Raw genomic sequence first — 13,004 nt, forward strand, 5'->3', positions numbered from 1 at the left:
TCATGACTGTGTTATTATTGATGGTGCATGTGCACTGATTAAGTTACATGACTGTATAATTAAAAATACATGATTTGCTTATATTAGTATTTTATTAACCGATTTCTTTGTTTATTTGGTTTATATGGTTCTATTAGTGAGTACACACAGTAGAACTTTTGTATATATATATATACTAGATGACCCGGTGAACTTCGTACCACCTAATTATGAGTGACTATCTGTACCTCGTGGTTTCACTCGTGTAATTTATGTATTATATCCATAAACTACTGGTAAATATTAGGAAATGGCCACAGGAGAACAGGAAAATAAAAAATACAATTAAATAAAATTCACTCTACCTCTCTGCACTCTGTTATTTTTTTACCGACTTCAAAAAGGAGGTGGTTATCAATTCGGCCGGTATCTTTTTTTTATGTATGTACACGAATTACTCCGCCGTTAGTGAACCGATTTTAATAATTATTTTTTTATTGTGTTATTTTTTATTGTAGGTTCTAATGAAATTACAAAGTCAGTGCATCATTGACTATTTAAGGGTCTGATAATGTGGCTCGGAGACAAAATATGTAACTCCTCAACCGATGGGGATATTTGAGTTGTGTTTGAAGATATTTGGTGAAAGTTCTAACGAAATTGCAAAGTCAGTTCATCATTGACTATTTAAGGGTCTGATAATGTGGCTCGGAGACAAAATATGTAACTCCTCAACCGATGGGAATAATTGAGTCGTGTTTGAAGATATTTGGTGTAGGAGGTTCTAATGAAATTGCAAATCATTGACTATTTAGTTAGGTTAGGTTGGAACACATAAGACAATATAAAACTAAGCGGGCAGGGCGCGGCAGCGCCCTGCGTGCGGGCGGTTCCAATCAATGTAAATTCAGACCGTACCTTAATTCATGATCACGTTTATACAATTTTATATTGTATTAATATAAATGTTATTATGTCATCACTAAAAAGGGTAAAAAAAATTTTAACAAAAAATACAACCGACTTCTATGTCACTACATAGTAAAAAATAATTCAAATAAATGTTGGTTTAGTACATATTTCTGAAGTCGGCGCTCAATATATTTCGTTCGAATTATTTTTTACTTTGTAGTGACATAGAAGTCGGTTGTATTTTTTGTTATTTTTTTTACAAACACGCGAAAAGAAGTACCTATAACTTCAATAACGGTTTTTTTTTAAAGAAAGTTTATTTACTTATAGTACTCTAATCGGGTTGTTGAATAGCTAAAAATGCTGAAACAGGTGTGTAAATAGAAAGGCGATTTATAACAGTCTTAAGGGTTGATCTAAAAAAACAAACAGTGACTCAGATGCTTCATTATGTCTTATGATAATTTTCTTAGTGCTCCAAATTAACGGATATTAAATTAAAGTTCCATACCCGATTAAATGTCCCTAAAGGTTGATTTTCCAAAAACGGTGAAAAATGTGTTCTATTATTTTGAATCAAAAAGCTAAATTCCAATTTTCATAGACTTTGCTTCAAAATCTGCCGATTTCTAAACGAAGTCTCTTCTAAAGCCAAATGCAAATTTTTACAGTTTTTGCTTCCAAATTAACGGATTTTAATATAAAATTCCAACCCCTACTTAACCAACTTAAGGGTTGATTTTGCAAATATCGTAAAATAGATATTTAATTACTTTCTATCTAATTATATAAATCCTATCAAATACCAATTTTCATATAGATTTGCATCAAAACTGGGGGACTTTAATACAAACTTTCAACTCTTATTTATTCACGGAAACGCGGTCGAACAGGATAAAAAGTATCCTATGTCCGTCTCCTGGTTCTAAGCTACCTCTCCACCAATTTTCAATCAAATTGGTTCAGCCGTTGTTGAGTTATAAAATGCTTCACGAAAACGCGGTCGAACGGGATAAAAAGTATCCTATGTCCTTTTCCTGCTTCTAAGCTACCTCTCGATTAATTTTCAGTCAAATTGGTTCAGCCGTTCTTGAGTTATAAAATGACTTCACGGAAACGCGGTCGAACGGGATAAAAAGTATCCTATGTCCGTTTCCTGGTTCTAATCTACCTCTTTACTAATTTTCAGCTAAATCGGTTCAACCGTTCTTGAGTTATAAAATGACTTCAAGGAAACGCGGTCGAACGGGATAAAAAGTATCCTATGTCCTTTTCCTGCTTCTAAGCTACCTCTCGATTAATTTTCAGTCAAATTGGTTCAGCCGTTCCTGAGTTATAAAATGACTTCACGGAAACGCGGTCGAACGGGATAAAAAGTATCCTATGTCCGTTTCCTGGTTCTAATCTACCTCTTTACCAATTTTCAGCCAAATCGGTTCAGCCGTTCTTGAGTTATAAGTGGAGTAACTAACTCGACTTTCTTTTATATATATAGATATATATATATATTTTGCATATATATTTATCATATGTTACAGTTACAATAATTACTACAGATCACCTAAGCTAAATTTTTGTGCTGCTTGCGTGTCTGCTTTTCTTCATTACTAAAATTATTTTCCGTACAAATGGATATATATTTTTATGACTGTCATTTTCAGAATTAAATTGCAATGCAATAATAGGAACTGTATGGTCACTTTTCTTCCTTCATCTTGTTGGGTAGGTTACGCAAGTAAAGAAGTACTATTTCCCGTGTACTTTACTTTATGTATTTCAGACTGGTGCCTACTTTCGAAACTTTTGACTCCTCACTTATTCTAGGCAGGACAGTCATCACATTTTCATTTTCATTGATGTACCTTGTGTTCAGGACAACTTTTACTTTTCATGAAACACAAACTTGCCTTCCTCTTAAACTGCACATACTCTATAACGTCGTCACTATACGATTGTCGGGAAGATCTGTAAATATAAATATAACCAATTAATAACCTTAAAACAGTTCACATAAGAATATAAGTATATTTAAAAAAATCTTAATAATCACTTGAAGACTTCAGACAGAAGAAAGGTTTTTTCTGTCTGAAGTCAGTTAAGAAATGTTTTAATTGTCCGATATGATTAAATGTAAATATAAAGAATGTTTTACTTACGTTGTTTATTTGATATTTCCATAGGTTATCTCACGGAAGTTTTTGTATCCATTTTGATTTATTGCACTGCATATATGGAGATTTTTTAAGCAGGTTCACGCTATCAGCTTTAATATAGTATGGCTTCATTTCGGTTCACAACATAAATTCAACCAACTCTAACAGCAAACGATTTAATTATTATTTGTCTTGTTTGGTTTCGATGTAGTGACGTCACATGACATTTGAGGCAGCACTGTCGCCGTTTTGGGATTTAAAATCCACAGATAAAAAATCGAAAATTTCTTTTTAAAAATTAAAATACTTAGAACGTATTAAAAAATAAACGAAATACTGCATAATTTATGTTTACTTATAAGCTATCATATCCAACATATTTCATATTTTATTGTTATAACTGTCAAGTACCCAAATGTCAATCTTAAATTGAAAACATATTATTTTTTTTCAATGAACATAATTACAATTTAGACCGTGGATCCAAAAGAGTTTTAGAACTACGATTGTGTTATTAATCACAAGACTTTATTGTAAAAATTAAGCATTTGAGGCTTTCACTCGTATCGTATTAGTATAACAACGATACTCAGCTATAAAGACGTTCTCATATAATATGAATTTAATACTTTTTTATTGTATCGAATGTATCATTTCTCTCGAAGTTTAGAATTTTTAAGTTTTATTTCTACTTCAGTTTGAATATAGCAGCACAAATAAATCTATAAACCATGTAACAAATTAAAAAAATGTATATCTTTTATAAGATATGATTATAAACTTAAAAAAATGTATGTAAGTTTATATGATATTATTATATATATGATAAACAAAATGTCTTTAAGTAGTCTGTGAAACCAGTAATCAATTCATTCAATTCTAAGCTTGACATAATGACGTGACGACACAAGCCGCGCCGCCATTATTCTTGAGCTTGAGTCATCTTTCATTTTACGTATGTTTGTAATTGAAATAAAACGAAAGGGGAAGAAAATAATCAATCGTTGGCAAAATAAATATTTTGCGATTTAATTAAAATCATATTAATTGTCTAATAAACTAAAACTTATCTCCTCAAATACCATCATGTCGTACAACAATTCTTGTAAGTTGTGAAGTTTGTTATACATAATCCGAATTAAAATTAACAATAGGGTGCGCTGTAACATAACATTTTAAAGTTGATTCCTTTATTCCGATAAATAAATAATGATTAAAGTTACTTATGGAAATATCAGTATACTACAGTCGCGAAGTTTATAGTGCTGAATGTTTTTACAGATAATACGCGTAGTTCGGGGCGATACAACACGCCGGGGCGCTTCGTGTCCGGCGGCGAGGTAAATATGCCTACGTATTTATAAGATTGTTATTTGGAAGATGAAGTATATAAATAACCTACATATGAGATTAACTGGCCGTTTGTTACTCTAGCATCGTGCCGAGCGCCAAGTCCCGTGGCACTGGATGTATGAAGTCACCAGTTACTCTTTGACAGTGCTTGAACTGTGACCATCTAAAGGCGAGCATCGTATATGATTAAACAATGTTTTGTCAGTTGCGATGTGGAGTCACCTGAGCATGCTCATTGACTGTGTTAGTTTTAATGTTCAATGTGTCGCTGCTCACGGTGAATGTTGCCAGTGGATGCCAGTACTGGCCTCTCACAGGGTAGCTGTTGGGCCGAGGATGCATTATGATCATGGAAATCTATTCCATGTGCATATGAAGTTCTCTAGACTTAAGTAGACAGTAAGCTGCCCCAAATTCCTAACATGATCAGCCCTCTGGAATTGTAACAGACACTTACATAAGCAATATATTGTTTACTGGTATTAATGAGCTTCGAAATTGAAACATTCCATTGGTACAATTTCACTGGGTGGAACATGGTAGGAATGTGGTGGGAAGTGGTAAGTGCGTATTTACCCCTGTGTGGTTGTTGAGTGATTGGTGACGTGAGTTTTGAGCTAGAATGTCTAAAGATATGAGCTGGCTTGAGTCTTGCTGTTGTATCCATATTATGCCTATCATTAGTGACCCATTAACCTAACATCATGTAAAGCACAAATCTCTTATGATTTTAACTTTTATGACAAAAAAAATATAACTATGGTGTAAAAAAATTGTGTTCTTATTTTTATATCGTCTTATACTCATTGTAGAACCCTAGACTTTGTCCATATCTGTATGAAAAAGTATGTTAGAATGAAACAGATTTATACTAGGCATAGATGTGGTGTGTGGGTATGAGAGATGTGTATTGTATGTATAAGGGGTGATACTCACTACCAATTCGGCTAACTGCTGCTAGCTGGCGCCGGGCGGACCTGTTGGCTCGGGACCTCATCAGAGCAGGAACTACAATGGAAACAACTATGTAAGTACTGCTAATTCAGCTATAGCTTACTGTAAGTTGAATGTTTTGAAACATGATTGAGCATGCGTTACACATAATATTGGATTTAAACAGTATTGGAAATCTTAAAAAGGAAAAGGTACATAATATTATAGTGATGTGCATTATCTTAAAAAGGTTAAATGTGTTAAGTTGTAAGTTACCAATCACCAATAGGTTAAGTTTGCTCTTTGTTTTTGTTAAGTTGATTTTTAACTGTTATTTTACACAAGTAGATTGTTAGTTCTATGTAGTTTTATCATAAGTTTGATGCTCAATATTGTTTTGGTAGTGGCCATGCTACTGATATATAAATTGTGTTTGGTTTCAACAAATTTTAAAAGTAGTAGTGTTAATTTGAGTTTTTTTCATACAATATATTTTGATATCACATCAGAGGATTAATGCAGTGTGTTGAAGACAGTATTTTAATTGAAATGTTGTAGATGAAGAATATGTAACTTATTTCGTAATAAAAGCGTCATATTCCATTAAAACTGATGTAGTTACATATAATACGAAACTACATTAATGTTTCTGATATTCCCTCATATCCTAAACAGCAACAAAATTCATTTAATTCATAACAGCACCCAAGACCATATCAGCAATACAATCGGCAGAATCAGCAACAACAGCAGCAACAGTCGCCCCAACAGCCCCCACCACAACAGCCCCAACAACAGCTGGCGCAACAACAGACGCCCCCGCAGCGGCCGCCGGCCCTCTCCGTGCCCATCGCGCCCTCCGCCATGCTCCAACCGACAGAACAGCAGAATTTATTGTTGCAGGTATTCCACATTACATGAATGAACCCTTGTATCAGAATGGAGTCGTATATCTGAAAATTGCTACACAATTAAAGTGACCACTAAGTAAATTTGGATTTCCATTCTTATTTTCGATATTTAATGGTTATACAAAATTAAGTTGAACATATGCTACCACAGATGTATTGTGATATCCAAAGTTCAAACTAAAGATTGTAATTAAATAGATGCTACATTTCGAAATACACCACAAATATTGCTACACACACTTTACTTAATTTTTGATACTGATGTTGATACTTTAATTACATCAAAGTTATTTAATTTCAGAACTGGGATGTTGAGATGGGTGGAGAGAATCCAGATTCAAAGGAATCAGAGGTTAAACCACACTGGATGAAGAGTAGACTTAGTGGGGGTAAGTGTATTTCATTTCTTTTTTTATTGGAGTTAGGCAATTTCTGCTAATTGCAGCAGCCTGGAAAGTCACAGTGATCTGATGATTTGATTTGAAACTTGTATATGTATCTGCAAGATGTTAGAAAAACTCCAATAGTGTGATTCAGAATACTTGTAGTGCCATTTATTATCTCATTAGTTTTTAGTCTATTATCTCATTAGAATATGTTAAAGAAGATATTACAGCTAATGTAACAAGTAAAAATTGTGTATAAATAGTATAATATTTGGCGCTTTATCATCCGTTCATAGTTCTAGAACTACTGAAAAGCTACTGCATTTCTAGTTAATTTCACTTATTAATGAATTTATTCTTACACCACTTAATGAGGATGTTTGTGTAACAGTGAAGAAGATCACGAACAAGGAGCGGCGGCGGCGGCAGAACGAGAATCTGCGGCGGCTGCTGGCGCCCAAGAACGCGCTCATGGTGCTCAACGAGATGATGCCGTCAGAGAGGGACGCCGCTGTGAGTATGAACACCATAACACACCATTAAACTGTACTGTGCATAAAATTCCAAGCCTTCAGTGTATTACGTTAATGTATACCCAATTTTAATGACTTCGATTTACAATGCTTTGTCTGACCTTTTTTTTTCCATTATATCTTCTGTAACTGAACAATACTGAATACTGTAATTTTTTTTCAATAATAATATTCATTTTAAAATGTTAATGTTTTTCCTTCTCATTGATTACTTGACGCTGTTACGAATTTAATGGTTTATTTATACTTTTTCTTATATTAGTTGCTATTATATATTTTATTTTGGTACAGCAATTCAAAGTGGAACCATCAGCAAGTCCATTCGTCTCAGACGCAAACTCACACATTTTCTGCGCTGAGCTCACCATCGATGGCACTAATTACAAAGGATATGGTAAGTTCAGAATCATATTGTCCCATAATCCATTTTATGTCTCCTTTCATTTTTTCTCACTGATTATCCTAGAATGGCGACCACGTGTAGGCCAACGGAGTTCAGGCCGCCCCCCGACGAGGTGGACCGATGACCTGAAGAAGACGGTGGGAAACTGCTGGATTTAAAGGGCACGGGATCGGGTGGAGTGGTGCCCATTAGGGGAGGCCTATGTCCAGCAGTGGATCTCAAAAGGCCGATGGATGGATGGACTCCAATGCACATTGCTGCATATCATTCAGACATTATCTAGTTTGAGTGCTATACATTGTGCAGTGCAGACTAGTACAATACTATGATTGTAGTCTAGTCAGTATTGCAGTGAATGAAATGAATGAATGAATGAAACCACTTTTCTTTTGGCAGGTGACAACAAAATAGCAGCGCGAAACGATGCCGCGGAACAGGCCATAAGGGATCTTATCATAAAGCGCATGGCGAAAGCCAACAGTATGGAAGGTAAACGAAAACATTGTCTGTTATCCTTTAAGCACAGTTATTGTTGTGTTAAATTGTAGTAATTTCACCATTTTATTTTTGCCATACATTTAACTGTATTTATAATAGTGGATTTAGTTAAATAATATTACTCCGTAAGTTATGTGCATATTAGAAATTAATTATCATTTGCTAAACGGTGAAGGAAAACATTGTGAGGACACCTGCATACCTGAGAGATTTATAAAAAAAAATTCAAAGGTATGGGAGACTGGGGACACTTGATCCCCCTTTTGTTTTTTGATCCGATTTAATGTTTAATATTATTTAATCCGATTTTAGATATATTGGTACTGAAATACGTGGAATTTCATCGGCTATACTAAGTATAAAAGCTAATGATATCGGTATATAAATTTTGTAACCAGCCCACGAAAACTTTGTATAGGGAATGATATCATGTGTCCCATATATATGTCTGACTTGATCCCCCCCCCTCTGGAACACTTGATCCTGAAAATATCTTAAAATTGATTTATCCTTGATTTATTTGTTTAGTAGGTAAAGTTGAAAAAACAACATATTCCACTGTTTTGATAAATCACATATACAAGTACCTATATTTTCAGCTAACATTACTTAATGTTCCTATTATCACAGAACCTTATGGTTGATATTTTTATTTCTTGCACCTTCTATTGTTTTATATATTCTAGGCATATTGAATCCTGAAATTATTAAAAAATAAACATTAGTGGACGCTTGATCCGGAAGGATCATATCTCCCATAAGAAAGTGTACCATGTGTACCCTAGCTATACTGTGGTTATAAAGATATTGTAAAAAAATCTACTACTATTAACACTATTCTATGAAACAGATGTTTAAAAGCATAGATAATGGATAGTTTAAAAGTGATCCTTACTCAAAATAAGTTTACTAACCAATTGTTTAATCAAAATGAAAACTTACGAAAAATATTTTCCTGAGACACAATACACACAATCATTCGCCATCTGCTTAAATATCAAATTCGACAGGAGTACCAACTTTAGAAAGGTATAACGTGTCACAACCAACTAATGTTGTCCAACTAAGATCATATAGTGTTCACAGAAGCTCTGTAAATCCAGTGTACCATGTCTCCCGTAAGGATCAAGTGTCCCCAGTCTCCCCTATGTGAAGTCTACCAATATGCACTTGGCCAGCGCGGTGGACTATGACCTAAATCCTCTATTCTATGACCCTCATTATGAGAGGAGACTCGTGTCCAGCTGTAATGGGTTGATGATGATGAATTGGTAGCCAATGTAAGTTTATTTAATATGTGTAGAAGCATATGTAAGTTTATAATTAAAGGTATTAGTGGACCATATTCTCATTTATTTAATTTTATTTGATGTGTAGTGGCCCAAGGCAACGACGAGAAAACTGGTGAGGAGGATGAGGACGCACCCCTGCCGATGATCCAGCTGGCGTCGTTCGCGCTGCACAAGCTGTTCGCAGAGTGGGAGTGCGACGGACACAAGGTGCCGCAACTCAAGCCGAACTTCAGCGTCGCGGTTGGTATATTTGAACATAGTGTCCTGAAAATTAATGAGCTATAAATAATATGTTCGTTATTTTACTTTACTAGCTTACGGATGAGAAACAGATATGTTTTTATAAGGTAAGAAATTTTGTTTATTAACAATGGTAAAGTGATGTGGCCTTGTATCATCTGAGGCAAGCAGTCTATTTGCGATAAAATGCCGCTTGAGGGCACAAGTAGACTGCCATTAAAAACGCTTTATAAATTATGTTGTATGAATAAATTTTTATTTGCTAAACTTTGCTTATGCCTTCATATTACAGTATGGAGCGGATAGTTCGTTTTGCCTCCTGAGACTCTGGGATTTTCTGGATGTAACAGTAGTGTTTATCAATTACTATGTTGTTAATCAATGCGTTATATTGCGTCGTATGCGTTCGAAGGTGGTTCGACTCCGGCGGCACCACCGCTACACCTATTTCTGCCATATAATAGCAGTGTTAAGTTCTGCTGTGTTCTGGTTTGAAGGGTGTGGTAAGGGAGACATACTTTTTCTCGAGGCGTTCCAGCTTAGACCTCAGGGGTAGCGACGCATCTGTGGCCGACCTCAGACCTATCTGGGGTTGATTACGAATGTCCATGGGCGGCAGGAGCCACTTACCATCATGTGGACTGCATGCTCGTCTGCTACTAAAAAAATATGTATACGAGTACAATCTGGCAGGCGAACGACGCGTCGAGCGAGGCGAGCGGGCCGACGAGCGGCGGCGGCGGCGCGGCGGGCGGCGGTGCGGCGCGCGCCAAGCCGCCGCGCGCGCTGCCGGCCGGCGCGGGCGCCATGCACCCCTGCATGCTGCTCACGTACATGCGGCCGCACCTCGAGTACCGCGAGCTGGCCGTGGAGGGCGACCGCCCGCAGAACATGCTCTTCACCATGGGCATCGAGGTCGACGGCGTCAAGTACGTCGGCAAGGGTGAGCGTTGTTGGCCTCACTTGAAACCTCTACGTCGACGTAGATTAGTAAAGATGCTTCGCCGCCTTTAAAATAGAATGAAGTCGCAGAAGGCTGATTTGTCAGTTATTTTTTTTAATTCTTGACAAATAAAAAACATTTTTAGAGAAAATTTACGAAGAAATAACTAAAACTGCGTAATTTACATAATAAATAAATAAGTATTTCAAATATTTTAGGGACATTTTAGCACGGAGATGCGGAATAACTTTTTTACTCAACTATTTCAATTCTCAAAACTGATAGCATTTTCTTGTTAGGTGTGAGTAATCTTTACTAATCTATGTACGTCGAATAATATTAGTTCGAATTGTAACAAATGAGCGTATCTTATGTTTTCACCTTCAATCACGTAGTCATTTAATTTGCACTTAAAAAATTGGCATCTTGCAGATTAACAGACGAGTATGACGAGTATGACATAACAGATTTATGGTAAATATCCAATACACTCGAAGAAGTTGATAGTTGGTGAATGTAAATGTTGCAAAAGTTTACAAGTATATAAACCTAGTGTTACCCCGGCTACACACTCACGCAGAGGACCCCCGAGAACACTCGAGAAGCGTGAATTTGATAACTTTCTTACCTTTTTGTTCTCGCGCTCGCCTGTTCTCCAATAGGTGTCGGTATTTTTGCTGTCGGTATTTTGTGTTCGTTTCGAAGGGTTTCTCGGGCAAGAAAAGAGACCGGTATCACATTTTCCTTCGGTCTCAGTGTGACCATAACATTGTATGTCGTTGTGTAGGTAAAGCCGCTGAACTGACGTTCCATTCTGGATGACGGTCGAGAATGCGAATGAGAAGGTCGCATGAGTGTAGATGCCTTCTCGGTTCTTGCGCCATTTCTCGGCGAGACTTCTCGCGTGAGTCTGGAGCCGGCTTAATATTTATCTTTAAATGATAGTTGTAGTACAAGTAACGGATGTTTGTCCCTCAGCGACGAACAAGCGCGAGGCGCGCAAGAAGGCGGCGCGCGCGGCGTGCGAGGCGCTGTTCGGCGTCGCCTTCTCCGACTGCAGCGCGCCGCTCGCCCCCACCGCGCCCGCCGCCCCCTCCGCCGCCGCCGCGCCCGCCGCCAGCGCCGCAGACGTCAAGCCGGAGATGGACACGTAGATGCCTCATGGCAATGTTTCTAAGCCCGCTCCACATTCTCGCGAGAATCTCGCAAGAACGCGAGAAAAGCACGGGAAACGAGAATGTGGAGCCGATACGAAACGGGTTTTCTCGCGTTCCCGCGAGAATGTGGAGCGGGCCTTATCGATGACATCAATGAAACAACGTAATCCGGCTGACTTCTACACCCTAGCGGTTAACCGCGGGGGCACTTTTTCAGTTGAATATGTAACTCCTTGTACGCACTTAATGGGCAAAAAATGAAAAGGAGATTCTAACACGATTGGCTCCCGTGGGGATGCAGTGCATAGGACATAGGAGGGAATATATTGATGTCCGCGACTAAAAAATCTCGCAATTTGACTCGGAATTTTGAAGCTCTACAAAAAAGAACTCAATACATTTGACATATTTAAGGAGCTCTTCAGAAATCTGGGACTTACAAATGTACATCTCACTCAATAATTATAATTATGATCTGCAGTTTTTCAATAAAAAATATTATGAAATATAACATATTACAATAATATTTACTAAAATTTTAAATTTCACTATTATATGCACTAATCATGATATATATACAAGTTTTTGCATCGTCACTCTTAAATAACTGTCCTAAAAAGTTTAAAAATAACTTAGATATATATTTGTTGTAGAATGAAAACTATTATGGAAGATTAATGTATACTATATTATAAGAATTAATGAAAAAAAAAGTTTAATGTTGCTATTTTACTGTTTGTCTGAAAACTAATTTCAAGGAATGCACGTGGTTAATGTAATAGTTTCGACAATTCACTTTATATTAACTTAAGCTCAAGATCTTCAATCCGATTTGGGTGATGGGTGTGTCAGGTTATATAGTTGTGACTATTTATGGCATTATATGATTATGATCTCGCCCAGGTGCCTTCATTTCACTATAGATGTTGTTCAGAGCAATCGTTTATTAGGCTAATTGGAGTAGTAATTTTATTATTATTACTGGGATTATATTTACATTACTTGGTCACGTATTTAATGACCATTTATATTAATAGGGTATCATTGTTCAAATTATAACGTAGGCAATATTTTCTTTATTTAGAAAAATACCTGCTAGACCGTATGATAGGTCAACTTACACAGGCAGAGAGCGGGGATATGCGAGTATCATGTCTTATTTTGTCGTATATGATAAATATTTTTTTATTATTTCACAAAAACGTGTGTGTATGTCGTCATGTATGATTAGCAATATTTACTAGGTTTAAGCGAATTAAATGTTTCCATAATATTTAATGTACTATAGGTATAGAAAATATATTGAACTGG

General features: G+C 36.4%; 1 protein-coding gene across 5 annotated transcripts; it reads left to right on the top strand.

Annotated features, from left to right (window-relative positions):
* Positions 1-3,983: 3,983 nt before the first annotated feature.
* LOC140757684 (double-stranded RNA-specific editase B2) lies at positions 3,984-11,841 on the top strand. Of its 5 annotated transcripts, none has more exons than XM_073093587.1 (12): positions 3,984-4,149; positions 4,326-4,384; positions 5,359-5,424; positions 6,033-6,233; positions 6,543-6,630; positions 7,019-7,140; positions 7,452-7,554; positions 7,960-8,052; positions 9,439-9,593; positions 9,668-9,700; positions 10,287-10,536; positions 11,515-11,841. In XM_073093587.1, the coding sequence occupies exons 1-12, from the start codon at positions 4,131-4,133 to the stop codon at positions 11,688-11,690; spliced, it is 1,365 nt and encodes a 454-aa protein (XP_072949688.1). In that variant the 5' UTR covers positions 3,984-4,130; the 3' UTR covers positions 11,691-11,841. The 5 variants fall into 5 exon arrangements, with proteins under 5 accessions (XP_072949688.1, XP_072949690.1, XP_072949689.1 ...); XM_073093589.1 differs by having other exon boundaries at positions 6,066-6,233; XM_073093588.1 differs by lacking the exon at positions 9,668-9,700.
* Positions 11,842-13,004: the final 1,163 nt, after the last annotated feature.

The sequence above is a fragment of the Epargyreus clarus genome, unplaced genomic scaffold (genome assembly GCF_041222505.1).
Source record: "Epargyreus clarus isolate Ecla_fem2 unplaced genomic scaffold, WU_Ecla_fem_2.2 ptg000004l, whole genome shotgun sequence".
Lineage (NCBI taxonomy): Eukaryota > Metazoa > Arthropoda > Insecta > Lepidoptera > Hesperiidae > Epargyreus > Epargyreus clarus.